Here is a 17,468-nt window from a genome sequence, read left to right as displayed (position 1 = left end):
CACCCTCACTGGGATATATTGAGTCGACATATCAATGAAAGTAACTGTGGTCTAATATGTTATGACGGAAAAATATTCTCAACAAGACAAAACAGAATATATTGCTTTTTGTGTGACAATATGTTCTGTCGTTAATATTACTACAAGTAAAACACCCGAAGTTTGTATGAACAGTCGTTTTGGCTTATGTTGTGATATAGTATTTCCATAGATTTGAAAAACAGGGCCTATTTAAGAAATAAAATGTCATTTTTAGAATGTCACTGGGATATGACAATAAGTTTTTCACTTATCAAATCCTATAACGCCAAATCTGAAAAGCTGTGTTAGAATGAATATGAGATACAAGCGACAACTTGACAAAAAAGATAACGCAATGGCCAGATATGTAATGTGTTTTAATATATAATGTCTTCAACTTTGTGGAAACAGAAAGAAGAAGTGATTGGGCTTTGGAACAGAAGAAGTTGAAGAACTTTTGAATGAAACTCAACTACTAGCAAAGAGGAATGCTAAGGCTGACATGCAAAGAATCCAAGAAATACTTTGAGCAAGGATACTGACATTGATGTAGAACACGACAGGTGATAATACCTGTAATAGCAGGGAAAATTAGAAGATCATTTCCAAGAAAAAAAAAACATGAATACATGTAGTTGGGTAGACTGCAAATGAATGTATGTAAAGGTATGTAGATTTAGCAGAGAACATAAATGTTTGTATCCTTACTAAAAATCACTATTCAATTGTGATGAGAATAACTGGATGAAGTGTAACCAAAAGATTTACTGTTGCTAGAAGCGCTGGTATAGTGATAGTTTTTTTTTTAGTTGAAGGCAAACTTTTAAACAAGGAAGCTCTTGATTTATCAAAGTATTTAGATTAGCAATTAATTAAAGGGTAATTCTGGGCTACTGCAAAAAATCTATATTACTTTGTCTACGAACTGGAACCACTCAGCTATGTTAAGGATGGAAATGGAAAATGCGATCTTAGTGCCTTCTTGATACGTATTATTTTTAAAAATCTTTATACCAAAGTAACTGTATACATGTAGGAAAGGTAGTATAGATATTGGTACTGGATAGATTTGTTCCGTACTCAGTACCAGTTACATTGCATGTATCAGTTGTGTGTCACGTGACTGGTATAAAAATAGGATTGTTCAGCTGAATGTAGAAAATGACGCTTTTGGAAGGGCATACGCATGTTTTTGAGGAAAAAAAATTGATACATATTAAAAAAGATTTACACCATCATCCCGAAAAGTGCTGGAAGCTAGTTTTAGCTGTTTCGGAAATACTCGTAATTTTGCTAAAAATGCGAATAATAGCTTAAAATTCCCACTTCGCTTAAATTCTGTTATGAATAAAACTAATGTTATGAAGACCAGAATCAGCTCCCAGCACTTTTCGAAATATGCATGATATAAGCAATTGATATTCCATATTTCAGCTCGAACAGTCTAGTCTATGCCCTTGCACTTTTGAGGTTGATCAGGAATACGCTTATCATGTTAGCGACATTCTTAACATTCTCTGTCTTTCTGCAGCTCCATAGCACCTAGATAAATTGAAAATCTGCATAATTGTTTTAAATAAATCATATCCTTTTAATTTTAGTGATTAGATTTTAACATTGGCGATGCTTTTATATTTATTTAAGGATTTTTGTAATTATTAAGCCAATGAATCCAATCCTCTGGATCATTTTTACCGCGTCAAGTCAAGGCTAGTGACCCCATTTATGACACAAGATTTACTTCTAATAACTCGGCAGTATTGTTATCAAATGTTGTGATTTTACATGCTTTTAAAAAAAATGATAAAATAAATGATTGCAAGTTGTTATTTACGCATCATCATGTGGCTAAATAGTTTTTTGTTAATTTTCTGTTATATTTTTTATGACGTCACAATGAAACTTCCCATACGTTGCATCACAAATATGAACTCAGGACTTCCTTAACGTAGCTGAGCACCCTACAATTCTCTTATTTATGAATCCAATACTGTAGAAAGATTTAAAGTACATCCGATTATTTGTAAATTACGAGGGTTATTCAAAAATAAAATAGACAAGTGTATTTTTGTAGGAACCCGTTGTCATAAATAAATGAAACCCACTGCGGAATGTGAAGACCTGTCCTTCGGATGATACCGTATAATCCCGTATCGCAGTAGGTGTTGGCACGCAAAGGGTTCTCACTGCTGAAGGTCGTAAATGCCGAGTACAGATCAAAATTTGCAGCCCTCCACCGGCAAGTGGTGGCGTCTCAATATGAGTGAAAATTTCTCAACGGAATATAAATCAAAACAAACTTGAATTCTTTATAAGTATTCATTTTCAACCTCGTAATTTATCACACAACACACTTTATCCACACGTAAAATTTTAAAAAGATATATAAATTTTTGTAAAAAATAAGGGCTAAGTCTACGGAATTTTTGGATAACCCTCGTGATTAGCGGAGAGATAAACCATATGTTCGATTCAACTGGTGTCAAAATTTCCTAAATAATATAAAATATGTGGAAGATTTAGCAAGACTCTAGGCCAAACATGAAAAAGAAGACCTTGACACTTTGTCAGAATAGATTAAATACATCAGATGGATGATAAAATCTCACATTAAGCAGCTAAGGGACAATATGAAAACCATCTATTCTTCTGTCTTCAATAATTCAAAAGTGAACAAAGATTAATTACACGATCAATATCTACTGGTTCCAGCTGAGAAACCTGATAACAACACTGGCATTGTTTGTAAGGCTCATCATTTTAATTGGATATTAGAGGAACTTGAATTTACTTCTGCAAATGGTAATCTAATTTATATTCATAGATCCTTTCTAAAGAGGAAATTCTTTAAAATTTTATGTCTGTTTTATAAATATTTAGTAATCCCAACAATCAAATTGAACTTGAACTACCATACCTATACTGCATTTCTAAACTACATAAAATCCTAACAAAGATACAAAGCGGGTTCCAGTTAATGTTCTACCCAGCCTGTTTTTCCCTAAATAAAATATTAAGAGCAGTGAGGGAGAAACCTTAGGAATATTGTGCATCAACATATTCGAAAAGTGGTGTAAATCTTATGTGGATCTTGATTTAATTTTCTAGAGCAAATATCGAAAAAAAAAATTGTGTAAAATTATTGTCCAAAGCATATTTTATCTCCCCTTGGTTCAGTTGGTCTCTTATTTCGCTCAAGAGTGGTGTTCATGGGGTGGAGGATGTGCATTGTTCTTGAACTATTTTTATAGATGGAAGATCAAGGTCAGAAATCCTCTTTGTCCAGGGTGTATTTTCTTTCCCCTTGGCAAAACCTGGGTCAAACTTCAAGCTTCTATGTTCTTGGTTTGCCAACATACACATGTACTTATCCTATGCATCCAAAAAAATTAGGAAGAACTATGCATTGAGTATTATGTTGGGCAAGAGCTCCAGGGTGATCCCAACCCCCTATTTATAGCTCACCTGAGCTGAAGGCTCAAGTGAGTTCTGATCAAATTTTGTCTCCGTTGTCTGTCATTGTTGTTGTCTTCATCCTAAAGTTTTTACAGTATCATCTTCTCAAGAACTGCTGGGCAAATTTAAACAAAATTGTCACAAAGAATCCTTGGGTGAAGGGGATTTAGAATTGTTCAAATGAAGGGTCAAACCTTCTTTTAAGGAGAGATAAGAATGAGTGAAAATATTAAAGATAGTGGTTTTAACCAAAATTTCTCAAAAGCAGACTAGTGACATACCTTTACTATTGTTTATTGATAAAATGTCGTCAAAATATATATAAATGTTGAGTTGAAGGCCACAGCTAGGGTTTTCTTCTTTTCTTGACGAAATTCTTTAATAAATTCTGCTTTAATTCAATTGAATCAATATTTTAGTATGTGAAGTCAATTACATTATTGGAGGACAATAATTAGAAGACATCAGGTGTTGCGTATATAAGTCCCCTTAAAATTCTGCTTTATAGGTGTATAAAAACAGGTCGGTTAATAAAAGAGCACAATTTGTGCCTATCGAAATTCAGCAGTTTTTTTGGAAGACCTTGTCTCCGAAGAGACATAGATATCGTCAATAAGGTATTCCAGCATTTTTTGACCATTCACAAGAAACGAAAATTTAAGACATCCATTCTTATTTAGGAAGCAGTTGTCTATGATGTCAAAAAACCTGCTCAAAAATTTATCGCAAGGAATGGTCGTTAAAATTGTAGAAAAGTCATATATTTTGATGTTATTAGTATGTGAAAAGTAAACAGAGAAAACTAGCGTCTGCACTGATAACTCTACCTAGAACTTTAATTTAAAGTAATGTGTCTTCTTAATGTGTCTTCTATGTGTTTGTCTGACATAACTGAGGACACAACATCCACAAAAGGTTAGTTAGGGTTTTTAAAAACCCGCTAATTGAATATATTTTATTAAGTTACATTTTATAGTTGATGGTTATTCATTATACAGCACTAAACTTATGAATTAACAAATTTCAATGAATTTAAATTTTCTCCAAACAAAAGCGGGATACCTGCGTAGTTGCCATTAAAGTGTTAATTACATTGTGAATTCAAATTTGTTCCAGTCTTTCTTCTTATTTTCATTTGAATAAAAACGTTGGATCAAATCCATCATCTTTCTGGTGAACAAAGTATGTAAGACATCAAACACTTTGTGGCTAAGCTAATATGATCGATGGTGCTTCACAAAATAAATAAATTAATTAATTAATTTTCTTATTTTTCATTGAATATTTCCTTAAATCAACAACCATGTACACGAATATGCTAAAACTAATCCATTAATCCTTGATAATTAATCAGCATTATTTTAATCTCAAAGAAGCCCTGAGAATAAGAGCCGTAATTATTATACACAATATATTTGCCGACTCGGAAACAGTTTAGGTGTGCAATGGAAATATCGGCAATCTTTTTGATTAAAAATATTTTCTTAATAAGGATGGTCATTCTTTTTACTACTTTATTTATATCGGACAAATGTAATTATGGTTAATAACTACATAATTAGGACGATTAGATTTTACATTTAGATTTGTCAAGTGATGTGGCAGTCATGTGATTTTAGCAAATATACTTGCTGTATTGAGATCACCTATAAATTTCACTAGTGCAAGAACGGCATTAAATATAGATATAATTAATTCATTTTCAAGATTTCACCAGGTTTGCAGCACTTTTCAAATACCTTAATCCTTCTAGAATTTATTTGTAAAAGCTTACTATGATTCAATGAGTGTATGCCCTAGCACTAGATCGATTTATTAAGACCCTTACATTAACATCGAATGTACTTGCATACAAATATACGGTGCATTAATTGAATAGGAAATGTGCGGAAAATATGTGAGTGAAATAATAAAAAAGACATTGCATCCAAGTTAATGGCCTCTTAAATTTCTGCAAATAATATTATATTTAATTATAAGATACATTTTTCGTTGAGAAAATATTACAGTGTACTTGATCCGCCTCTCGCTGCATACAAACGTTTTACGAAATGGCGTCACATCGATAAGTGCATCGCAATCAGTGACTTGTTTAAACTTTGCTATATGGGATTAAACTAACGACAAAACAGCATATTGTAGTAAATTTTAATGTAGTTTGATGGTTTCCTAGTTAAACGGAGCAAATCATTTCATTTTGTGGTATTTAAGAATTGTTAGTTTTGTATGATGTCATATTCATACTTCCCGTACAGATTAGGCTCCGCCGCCACTTTGTAGCCTTAACGAGTCCCAGTCTACTTGGGTTTTGCATTCGTTTTCAGTCAGCGTTGTTTCAGACGCGTCACAGCACCCTTGATTACCGTCACAATTGAATACAATAACGTCACAGTTAAAATGACTTCAAATTGCGCTAAAAAAAATTTACATTTCTTGCATTCCTTGTATGTCTTGACTCTCACTCATTCAGGCATTTCTATTAATGAAATATATGGAGATAAAGAACATTATTCAAGCTCAAAACTCCATTAAACATTACAAAAAAAGGAGTAGAACCAAACATTAGAGGTGGGATCAGGTGCCATGGTGGAATGAGCATCCCCTGTCGACCGGTCACACCCGCCGTGTGCTTCTTATCATGATCGGGAAATAACGGAAAAATTCTTGTGCTTTAATAAATAAACGGTTTGATTAAAAACAACTTTGTAACATTATTTATTTTGAGATATTGTGAATTTCTAAGTAGATATTTATAAGTTTAATCTTATTTTATTTTAATTTTGGAGTTTAAAAAAATGGAACCTAAAGTAAACACATTTAGAATTTCTCCTTGAAAATGTTTATCAATTTTGTCGATAACTTTACTATGCTAGCAGTAGATTGAATTAAAAAAAAATTCTACGAATCATTTAAATGCAACCAAGAAGAAGTAGTTTAGTTTCTTACATATTAACAAACTTTGTAATTTTATTGCCTTCCCACCCCCCTCCCCCTCCCCCTTCCCCACCACCGTTTCTTTTTCGACGTAAAACAACGTTTTGTGTTAGATAAAATAACGATTGGAGAGAAAATTCTTTCATAATGTAAGGAACACTTAATTTTGAGAAACATATACAATACAACAATCATTAATTGATATTATGTAAACCTACTGCGGCTTATAAAGTATCTTAGATGTAATTTAAAGTCCAATTTTTGTGTTTTGATATGCCCCCTTTTAACTACCATAAAGGCGACCCCCATAATTTCTTTTCATTTTTTAAACGAGGAATGGAAACTGCAAATATATGTAAAAAAGCAAAACATTTCTTTCTTTTTTTTTTTTTTGGATTTATGAATTCCGTTGTTTTTATGTAGTTTTAGCATATAATTTTCTGAAAAACCATAAAAAATGTCCATATCTTGAAATTCTATTAAACTGAAATCTGCATAAGATTTTTCAGCTTCGCTAGCCAAGGGTTTCCGATCCGAAATCTACTAGAGTAGATTTCGGATCGGAAACCCTTGGCTAGCGAAGATGAAGATTTTTATGCATTTTGTCATTTACTATTAAGAAAGAAGCTTTCTATGCAATTACATGCCCTTTCAAATATGATATAAATGATGACCATTTGCTGATATCGACATTTGTAAGAAGTGTACAGAATATAAATTTATACTAATTCATTCTTTTTCATTACTTACGGAATGTACACGGTAGTGATGAGAATGACGCAGTGGTTTTGTCAATAACTGTAGAAATATTAGTTAAAAACACACAATTTCTAGGGGACAAAAGCTATAAAAGCAGATTTTATTCGCTTTGTAAATTTGGTATTCTTCTGTGTGAATAAACAAAATTATTCATTCAAATGAAATTGACTTTCGTAAATAAAGTGAACGACACTCTTGTAATCAATTATTTAATGGATTCATTGCGAATGTGTTTTATTTGATCACAAAAACAATAATCATCTCTTTTATTTAAATTGTTAGATTATGTTGATGTATCACATTACCAAATCGCAATTAGTTCTTGACTGTGATAAGGACGAGATTTTGTGTAAAGTGGGTATTATCATCATGTTGAATAAGCTCATAATGACAGCCTTCCATGTAGTGAGCTTCTTTTCAGCCATTTTAGCTTCTGTGTGTTCTGTTCCGGAATACTGTGAAAAGAGATTAGAAAGAGACAGAGACTACGATAATGCTACGATCACAAATTCCTCTTACATCGGAAAAGAAATTTTGTACGTCAATCTGCAATCATGTGCCCAGAAATGTCTAACGTATCGTTGTGCGTGTTCGGCCATTTTTCACAACAGTCAAATGGGAACCTGTGTGCTGTTGAGCGCCACATTAGATCCCCAGTCTATTGGGTCTGGCCCCATTGAGGGGGACTGGGAATATTACACAACTCCAAAAGGTAAATTTAAAGTTAAATTTAAAATCCTTTAAGGAGGCTGCGGGGGGGGGGGGGGTCAACAAATTAACCATCAAATATAACGTACTTTTTTTTAGATATAATATCTTAAGCTGTCAACTGTCATTTGGTAAAGAAACATTTCATACATCTTAGTTTGAAAATTTGATCATTTTGTATATCTTTATATGGAGCTCTTCTTCTAAAGGAGATCAATATGGTCTGAAAATGGCCACAACCCCCCAGCCCTCTTAATGTACTTTAATCCTGAATCATCATCATTATTATGAATTATTTTTTGTTACGTTTTAGTATTGCTTTGTACCTCTTCTTAAGTAAGCTAAATTAATTTAAAAAATTTCAGGACTAGTTGAACAGGTAAACGGAGAAGAAACTTAGAAAGACAGACAGACAGATTAAAGATAGAGATAACAGACAGACAGACAGACTCACAAATATGTACACTCACACATGCGTACATTGTATATTTATAATGTCAACGTTAGCTGATCCCTAAGAAAGTTATATAGTTAATAGTTATAAAAGTTATATATAGTTTAACTTTGTCATATCCTGAGGCCACAAACTATATCAGATACGTGGTCTTGGTTGACTCATTCAAAGGCTGTAGAATAGAACCATTTGTATATAATTTTAAAAAAGACTGTAAACAGGTGATTGCTAAATATATTGCTTTTCAATATTGTTTAAACTTTTCCAAATCCTGAGGCCATAAACGTATATCAGATACGTGGTCTTGGTTGACCCATTCAAAGGCTGTAGAATATTTGATATTTTAAAAAAAGACTGTAAACAGGTAATTGCTATATATATTGCTTTTCAATAATATTAAAACCTGTGTTTTCAGACCATTGTTATGGATTTTCACGATACAAAATATTTTAAAAAATATCACTCACTCTATATGAATAATTTATGTAGATAAAAATATAAACAATTAAATGTCATTGTTAATACGGGGATGAACGATTGCTATCAGGATTCCCTCCAAAAATACAATGCCTGCTTTTGCAGGTTATGCGGTTTTTTTTCTTTCGCAATGTTGCAACTTGTCACCCCTTTTTAACAAAAAAGCTTTAATTGTTTAAATAAACTCTATGACTTGTAAACAGGTTGTGAGCCAGACTGACTGGAATATAGCACTCACTGCTACTTCATTTACCAAACAGAGGTCAGGTGGATGGAGGCGAAGGTATGAACTCGGTGTCAAACATTGAGGATTCAAGAGAGTAACTGGAGAATAAATGTTTTGATTAAGAATATATGTTGAATATGCATGACTTAATTATCTGTTTTTATACAATGTTTAATTCTGTTTTTATTTTTTAGTAACCGTACACGGTAGCTCAGTCGGTAGAGCGCTCGCTCCGTGATCGGAAGGTCGTGAGTTCGAATCTAGACCGCGACTGACCTAAGTCGATAAAAAATAGGTAGCAATTGTCTCTTCGCCATGCGCTCAGCACTTTGAAGTGAAAGTTGCGGGTCCTTCGGATGAGACCTTAAAAACCGAGGCCCCCTGTCATGAGAGGCTTTGGCTCGATAAAGATCCCCCTCTGCTCAATGACTCTGAGTGCCGAGTAAAGGTCAAAATTTGAAGCCCTTCACCGGTATATGGTGACGTGTCTACATGAGTGAAACATTCTCGAATGGGACGTCAAAAACATACAATCAATCAATCAATATTTCTTAGTATGAAGAAAGAGAATAAGCATGATAAGTTTAGGATTTTTAAATGAGTCATTTTAACAGCTTCTACAGTTAAACTCTTCAATTTGAGAGTGAATATCACGCTGCACTTGTCGGCGTTTAACGTTTGTGACGTTAGAATTAAAAAATCATTACATTATCTTTTGACCTTTCCGTCCGTCTTATGCTGTTTTGAATTCCAAAGATTTCCATGCATTTTATAAAGAAAATACACGTGAAATGTACATATACTTCGTTATCGTAATATTTCCTTATAAGAGAGATTAAGTAAATTTCCAGTCTGAATGTGAAGCAAGATGTTCCCATCTGGTGGAAATAGAAACTAAAGAAGAATCTGATTGGTTGGCTGAGACATTTGTCTTGAAAGGTAGGTGACTTGTTACAAAAGAATAATCTGAATTCCTGGCTTGGACGTATTCGTTTATCGATAAGTCTTAGTTGTTCATTGACCTTTATGATCTACATTGAGTAAAACATCTAAATATGAAACAGATATGGCAGACTCTGTGGTGTCTTTTATTTTAAGTTCTCTGGTATATATCGAGTCGACATACGAACTATTGTTAAATGATAAAATATCGTCGATATATCTGAGTGTCGAAGTAAGTCATAAATTCAACACTAATTCGTTAACGATTGCGAAATAATAAAACACGTTACAAAATGTTCTAGTATCCTCTAACGTTGTTGAATATTTACCTTTTCTGGTGTTTTCAAATATATCCCAATCTTTATCAAAGATTAAAATTAAATCTGCCTTTTGATATTTTAAGTCCCTTCCTGAAGATACAAGATTTTTTCTAAACTAGTGTTAACTGACTTGGAAAATAAGATGCATGAAACATATGGAGATAACGAACAGTATTCAAGATTCAATATTCCATTAAATAATATAAATTTTAGAGCAAAGCAAACACGGAACAGGTGCCATGGAGGAGTGAGTATCCCCTGCCGACCGGTCACACCCGCAGTGTACTCACATTTAGTGTACATAAAAACATCATCATTAAAATGAATTCATGACCTCATAGGTCAGACACAGCCCTCCAAACGAAATCAATGATTTATATTCATATATTCAGAGACATTATCTCAATATTCCGTACAGTAGCAGGGCTGCATTGAATCTTGCTATGGGATGGAATCTTGCTGGACACCGTCTGTTCACAGTTGTCCTTTCATCCTAGTTATTGGAATTGAAATATTTTCAAAAAATAAAGGTAATAAAGTCTTTAAAATATTCTAAATCCTATTCAAATAGAAAATCTAATGACCTGCATACCGGAAAACACACTTATAGCAAACACGCTTTTAATGAATTGACGCTCATAGCGAAGTGATTTTCATTCCTCTTAGTTTTGAATAGTATTATGAACTTAACGGATATAGCGAATATGACGAATTACGTTTATAACGAAGCTAATCTCTCCGTCCCTTTCACTTTGCTACTAGCGTGTTTTATCCATTATACTTTAATTGAGCTTAAATTATCCACATCTAGAATTTTTTGTATAAACCAATTCTTTTTTTCAAATTTTTTATGCAAGGAATATATATATATAGGACAACAAGAAAATGATTTAGTTTTACAAATTTCATTACGTATTTATTTGTAAAGCATTTAAATTCTTTCTTTTCCAGACACGTGTCCGTCTAACATTTTTGCTTTCTGTCGCGCTTGGACGGGAGGCAACGATCTTAGAACGGAAGGCAGATACCAGTGGGACAATGCTAATGAAAGCATGGCCTTCACAAATTGGGATTCAAATGAACCAAGCATAACCTATCCTTTTCAAGCAAAGGATAGCGACCGTATCCACCTACTTAGAAATGGTAAATGGAATGATGTACCTTGTTCGACCTTCTGTGAGAAGGCCTGAAGGTCGATAGACAAGAACTATGCTGGTATGTTTTTATCAGTGCGTTCAGGAGTTGTGCGTCTTTGTCTATCCGCAAAGTGTACGTTCTCAAATTTAATATATTCATGTAAAAGTTGAAAACAGATAATTAGAAATATTTCTTGTTGACACATGTAACGTTTTGTGGGAGTTGTGTGATTTTATATTATTTTATTTTGCTATCAATTTAGTCTAAAAGACGTCTCATCATTAAAATGAAAGCATAATAACTTACTTAATGAAAATGAACATATTACGGAAGAATGCTACACGAAAATTTTATTTAACTGGTCTTTAAAGTAATTGTAATTTTCAAAAAATGGACCAATCCCAATCGAAATTAAACTGATCCAAATCAAAATTAATTCAAATTTTTTACAGAAGTACTCAATTCTGCCATTCTCTCTAAGAAATCTATTTGAAAGACAATTTTAATTACTTTGTAAACCATATTACACTCAAGCAATTTAGCATTCTTGTGAAATTGTTATATATTTTCCATTTTATACAATTCTGGTTGGGATCAGATTTATTTCCAACAGGATTGGTCCTAGGTTTAAAATAGTCATGTTTCTAAGTATATAAGTCTAAGTCTATAGTATTTAATACTATAATTTATTTTGATAAACATTTATCAAAAAAAAAAAACAAAAAAAAAATATTTCTGATTTTTCTTGACATATCTAATTTGATAATAATCTTACGCATTTATTAACTGCAAATTCTAAATTCTAAATCATCTATTTTACAATGAAAATAAACATAAAGAACAGTAATCAAAACCAAAAGTCCATTGAAACCATACAAATGTGAAGCAGAGCAATCACAGACCTCTATATAAATTTAAACATTTTCCTGGATAAAATACAAACAAGAAGGCCATGGACCACATCGCTCACTTGAGCACATTGGCTAGGAAAAAGCAGAGATCTTGTTCATTATTGATAAGGTTACGGGAGGGAGGGGGTACTTCAATTTACACTACCTCAGGATGCTTCCATTTCTATATTGATAGTCATATTAATAGTCATGGCTTTGTTGTTCTTGAGCAGAAGAATTTTAAAGATTTTTTCCCTATGTATTCCTATGTTAAACTCTGATCGCTCATTGTGGCCCCACCCTATCCACCCTAAATTTGAACAAATTTGAATCTACACTGTCTGATGATACTCCTATAATAATATGACTATATGACTAAGAGCTAGGTTCACTTTATGCATAAAATAGCCCTGTCGATATACCAATTTATTGACTAACACCCTGTGTACCAATTTCAACATTAATATAAAGTAGAGACTTGGTGCTTTCAGTTTATATAACAGAATTGCAATGGAAGAGCACAAGCATTAAAGAACAGGTCGTGTGAAATTGCAATATTATTGAATTTTGAAGAAAATAGATATCTTTGAGAACGTTCAGCAAAGAATTAAAATATGAGCACACCCCTCCATCCAAAAATTAAAATATGTTTTATAATCTTCATTAACAGTTCTTTTAAAATATATTTACACACTTTGGATCGGAGGTTGTACTGTATATGAAATATTGAAAAATGGCGTCATCTTTCGGAATTTCTGTTGAAATATTCAGGATGTGTGAAAAATGACGCAATTCATGACGTCATAATGCATTGACTAGCAAGAACATTTCAGTAGATAATCATTAACTAGGTGTTCAAGTATTATATATTGCCTTATCGACTAAAACTATGCAGTTTTGAATTTTCAGAAATTGACAGGGCCAAAAAAAGGCCCTAAGTGGCTCTTGCTCTTTATCTACCCTATTAAAAAAGAGGTATTCCTTTAAATAACAAAAAAGTTATTATTCCTTAACCACTGTCAATAAAATATAACTTGTGAGTGTGTCGAAGGGTTTAAGATTTGTAGCGTTGTTCCAATTAAGAATTCGTTCATTAAGATCAAAATGAACAATTCTTACATTTAATATGTAATTGCAAGCATTAAACTTTTTTCCTGTCAGTGAGAATGATAAGGAATATTTTGTAAAATCAAATAGAATAGAAAGAATGTAGTGATTTTTTTTTCAATATTAACATTTTTTTTTGCATTTGTCGTATTTTTCAAGGTCCCTTTTGCTTCATGGAAGGGCAATAAAATAAACATACACAGTTGTATGCAAAAGTAAAATTAAAATGAAACTTCTCATTTAAAACAGTCCCCTGGATATTGAATTTCATTTGATGCTTTCAATTATATCATAGTAAATACCAAAATAAAGACTTGGAAATATTGTTTATAATAATTTGAAGATAAGGGTTACCTTACATTTCAATGATTTCTATTAATACAATTGAAAAAATGCATTTAACCAAATGATAGATTCAAGAAACAAACCAAAGAGAAAGGCTGAGTTTTAGATCGGTGCCTAGAGCTATGTTATTAAAAAGCTTGAAAATTTATAGTTATTCTTTTTCACAATATGACTTCAGCAAATGACTCAGGTTTGTATTGCAAAACAAGCACGCCTCCTTTCCATTCTTTTAACCAACAAAATATGGCTGAAACATTTTCATTGTAATGTCATTAAAAATTTTTAAAAAGTAACAAAAATAAATTACACTGCATGATGAACCTTAAAAATGTAGTATGAATGAATCCTTTTTTCTAGAAAAACATCCAAACATGAAAGAAATGTATGAATCTCTGTGGTTTCTTTCATGTTTATCTCAATGGGATAGATCGAATTAACGTAGGAATGCAAATAAATATTGTTAATCTAAAAAAGTCGTCGATATATCTAAATGTGGTTTAAAGGGTCACGGCAAGAGAGCTTTTCTTCAAGATGGTTTTTTGAATAAATTCTGCTTCATAGAAATACTCATTCATGTACGTCCCCATGACATTGCAAAAGACAGAATATTACATGAGAGGTAAAACTCAGGAAATAGAAAACTTTATACCACATTAATCCATATATTATTGATAAGCAGGAGTGCTTTTCAGTTTTCTATGTACCTTGAAAAAGTCGATTTTATAAAATGAATAATTAACTTAATGTTCAGGAATATCATTTGGGGATCAAACTGCAGGAAAAAAACATATTTAAAAGAGGAAATAGGCGACAAAATATGATTTATTACGAAACAATGAAATTTTGAAATCTAAAGACAAACTTTACGGTTCCAAAAAGTAGATATTGAAAATTGAAGACAAACACTACTATACGATTCAAAAATGATATAGCGAAGTTAAAAATAAAACACTGTGGTATAATTTAAGACAGAAATACAGAAAATCAAAGACAAACACTGTGTTCATTAAAGATATCACACTAAGCTATAACCACGTCTCTATATGAGTGAAAAATTCTCCACTGGGAAATTTAGCAACATAAAATCAATCAATCTAAGCTATAACTTACGAGTTAAATACAAAAAATAAGTACTGAAAATTAAAAGAAAACGAACACTAACGTCTTTAGAAAGAAATACTTAGAATTGCTTATACTAATTCATATGCATGTTTTAATGAGCTGTGCACTATATAAAGTAAGAAACCTGCCAATTTCACAAGATGAACCTACACCTTTCAATTAACTGTATAGACACTGAAAGAACTTGAAAAGTAAGTAAAGACAAAGCAATTGTGATCAGAGCAAACATGGACCTCTGAAAAATTTAGCTGGGATCAGGTGCCATGGAGAAGTAAGCATTCCCTTGCGACAGGTCACATCCACCTTGTGCTTCTTGTCATGATCGGGTGCACAGATAAATATACGTAGACTATTCAATGTAAAAATAATAGCCTAACATTTGTAGGAAAGTTGTTAGTCAACATTCGATGTAGCGAAAGATCGTATTTGCAAAGAAGGTAATGGTATCGACCATAGAATGTGCGAAACCTCAAACCCTTGTATCTTCAACTAGCTTGGTCCCTTTTAGAAATTATTAACATGCTCCTGCTATCGAAACAACGGGGAAACATAAACACCATACGAGTATACAGGTGACAATGGTATGTTGCTACATCAACAAAGGAAGTTAGCGATATAGGAAAAAAAATGAGATCATCACGTTTATCCTTAAGTTTAGTTGTTAGTTGACTTTTTCCCTAGCAAAACATCCAAATATGAAAGAAATGTATGAGACTCTGTGGTTTCTTTTATTTTGATGTCAATGGGATATATTGAATTAACGTTGGAACGGAAATAAATATTGTTAAGGTGTTTGGCTTCTGACAACAAAAATAATTAAAAATTTAATTTTTCTTTTTTAATTGTAAGAATAAACATAATTAATTATTTTAAGCCAAAAAAGTGCATATGTATATGATTTGGTTTACAAGCTATAGGCGTTTATGCCAAAGGGAGGTAAATCTCTCATTTTAGTAAAGAAAAAGACCAAAAATGCGTCCAACGTATTTAATATTCCCTTTAACCTAAAAAATATTTTCAAATCATTTTGACTTTTTGTTATCTTTTAAAAGTAGTCATAAGGAAAATAAATATTGATGAAATAATGATGGTAATCAACCGAAGATAAAATTAATTCTTTAAAAAAATGCACACACCCCTGTGCAAAAATTCGCTTATTTTTCCTTTTGGGGGCTTGTAAAATAAGCTTGGAAAATGAATTAGAAATAATTAAAAAGTTAATTTTTTTCTAGTTAATTATTTCTTAGTTGTAGTGCTTTCAAACAATGTAAAATATTGTATATCTACATGAGTTACTTTAAAAGATATTTTCATATGAATTTCCTCTGACCGAATTTTCCTCAAATTTTGAACAGAGGAAATTCGGATTGATTATATTTGCTTCCTACATTATTTAGCCTGTTATTTTTGATGAATTTTCTATTTGCATGAATGTATGATTGTATTAAAACTCATTCTTTCTCTTAAAAAAAGGACATTAAAATATATTAGTGAACGACTATATTTGATATTGAGGGGGAAAGAGGGGGAAGGGGGGTATCGAGTCAGATTATTTTCGTGCCCTCTCAAGACAGAATATTTATTTGCAAGAAGACCGGATACAGATTATTAAATTTCATTCTTGGAAAAATTCTGAAAACTCTACTTCTTTGGGTTTTAATCTTTCATATTACAAAGCTGGTCTCACAGTATATAAACTTCCCAGATTAACAAAACTTAAATCTACAGTATGTAATGATGCTTTCACACAAGTTTCATCTTCTCTTGCCCAGTGGTTCTTGAGAAATTTTTTTAAAGATGCTACCAAATTCTTAATTATCTTCCCTTGAAAGAGGGCGTGGCACTCCTGTGAACAAACTTAAATCCCCTTACCCCAAGGATGCTTTGTGGCAAGTTTGGTTGAAATTGGTCCAGTGGTTCTTGAGAAGAAATCAAAAATGTGAAAAGTTTACAGACATTGTGATAGTTATCGGTATTTCAAATTGTTACCGGTACATGTAACATACAAAAATTTAATGGCACTGCTGTATACTGTAAACATAAAGGTTTTTTATCGTCTTTGACAGAAAGCTGCTTCCGCTATATCAAGAACATCACAAACTTTATGACGTGTATATTTATTGGTACACAATCAGAAATGTGCCAAAATCAAACCTAGCTTGACTTGTTGAAAAATTAATCACCACCAAGTATAGTGCATGCACAATATACATTTGCAGTATGTCCTTTCATATTCATTTGTGCATATTTCAATTTATGCACATAGCTTTCTTCAATAAATATCAATGAACAGAATTTAAATTCCCATGTATGGTCAATAAATCATTGTCAATTCAGTTTCTAAATTGGATTTATTTTGAATGGAAAGAAAATGTTTTGTTCAACTACAAACTACCAATAACACTAGACATTGAAACATGTTTCATATACAACAGTACATTGCATAATTATACCCCCGCTCCGAAGGAGAGGGAGTATATACTGTTTTATCCTTGTGTGTCTGTCTGTCCATAACAAATTTTTGTCGCAGTTTTCTCAGCAACCACTTATAGCAGATACTTGAAGTTTTA

At 32.2% G+C, this 17,468-nt stretch overlaps 2 protein-coding genes across 2 annotated transcripts in view; both read left to right on the top strand.

Annotated features, from left to right (window-relative positions):
* Positions 1-7,542: 7,542 nt before the first annotated feature.
* LOC133199119 (perlucin-like protein) overlaps positions 7,543-17,468 on the top strand; it is an 87,242-nt gene continuing 77,316 nt past the window's right edge. Inside the window, exon 1 of the mRNA XM_061334993.1 lies at positions 7,543-7,882. Coding sequence (XP_061190977.1) covers positions 7,558-7,882 — 325 coding nt within the window. The 5' untranslated portion in view covers positions 7,543-7,557. The remainder of the gene's footprint in view (positions 7,883-17,468) is intronic.
* On the top strand, positions 9,030-11,487 carry LOC133199200 (perlucin-like protein; the record flags this gene model as incomplete). Its single annotated transcript, XM_061335046.1, has 3 exons — positions 9,030-9,092; positions 9,887-9,974; positions 11,249-11,487. Coding segments are annotated over 3 exons (390 nt in total), but the record flags the coding sequence as incomplete, so codon positions are not given.

Source organism: Saccostrea echinata, unplaced genomic scaffold, assembly GCF_033153115.1.
Source record: "Saccostrea echinata isolate AGI-Se365-2 ecotype Australia unplaced genomic scaffold, CSIRO_AGI_Sech_v1 ptg000033l, whole genome shotgun sequence".
Classification (NCBI taxonomy): Eukaryota; Metazoa; Mollusca; class Bivalvia; order Ostreida; family Ostreidae; genus Saccostrea; species Saccostrea echinata.
The sequence above is the reverse complement of the archived record's forward strand: the minus strand, read 5'-3'. Positions and strand labels throughout refer to the sequence as shown.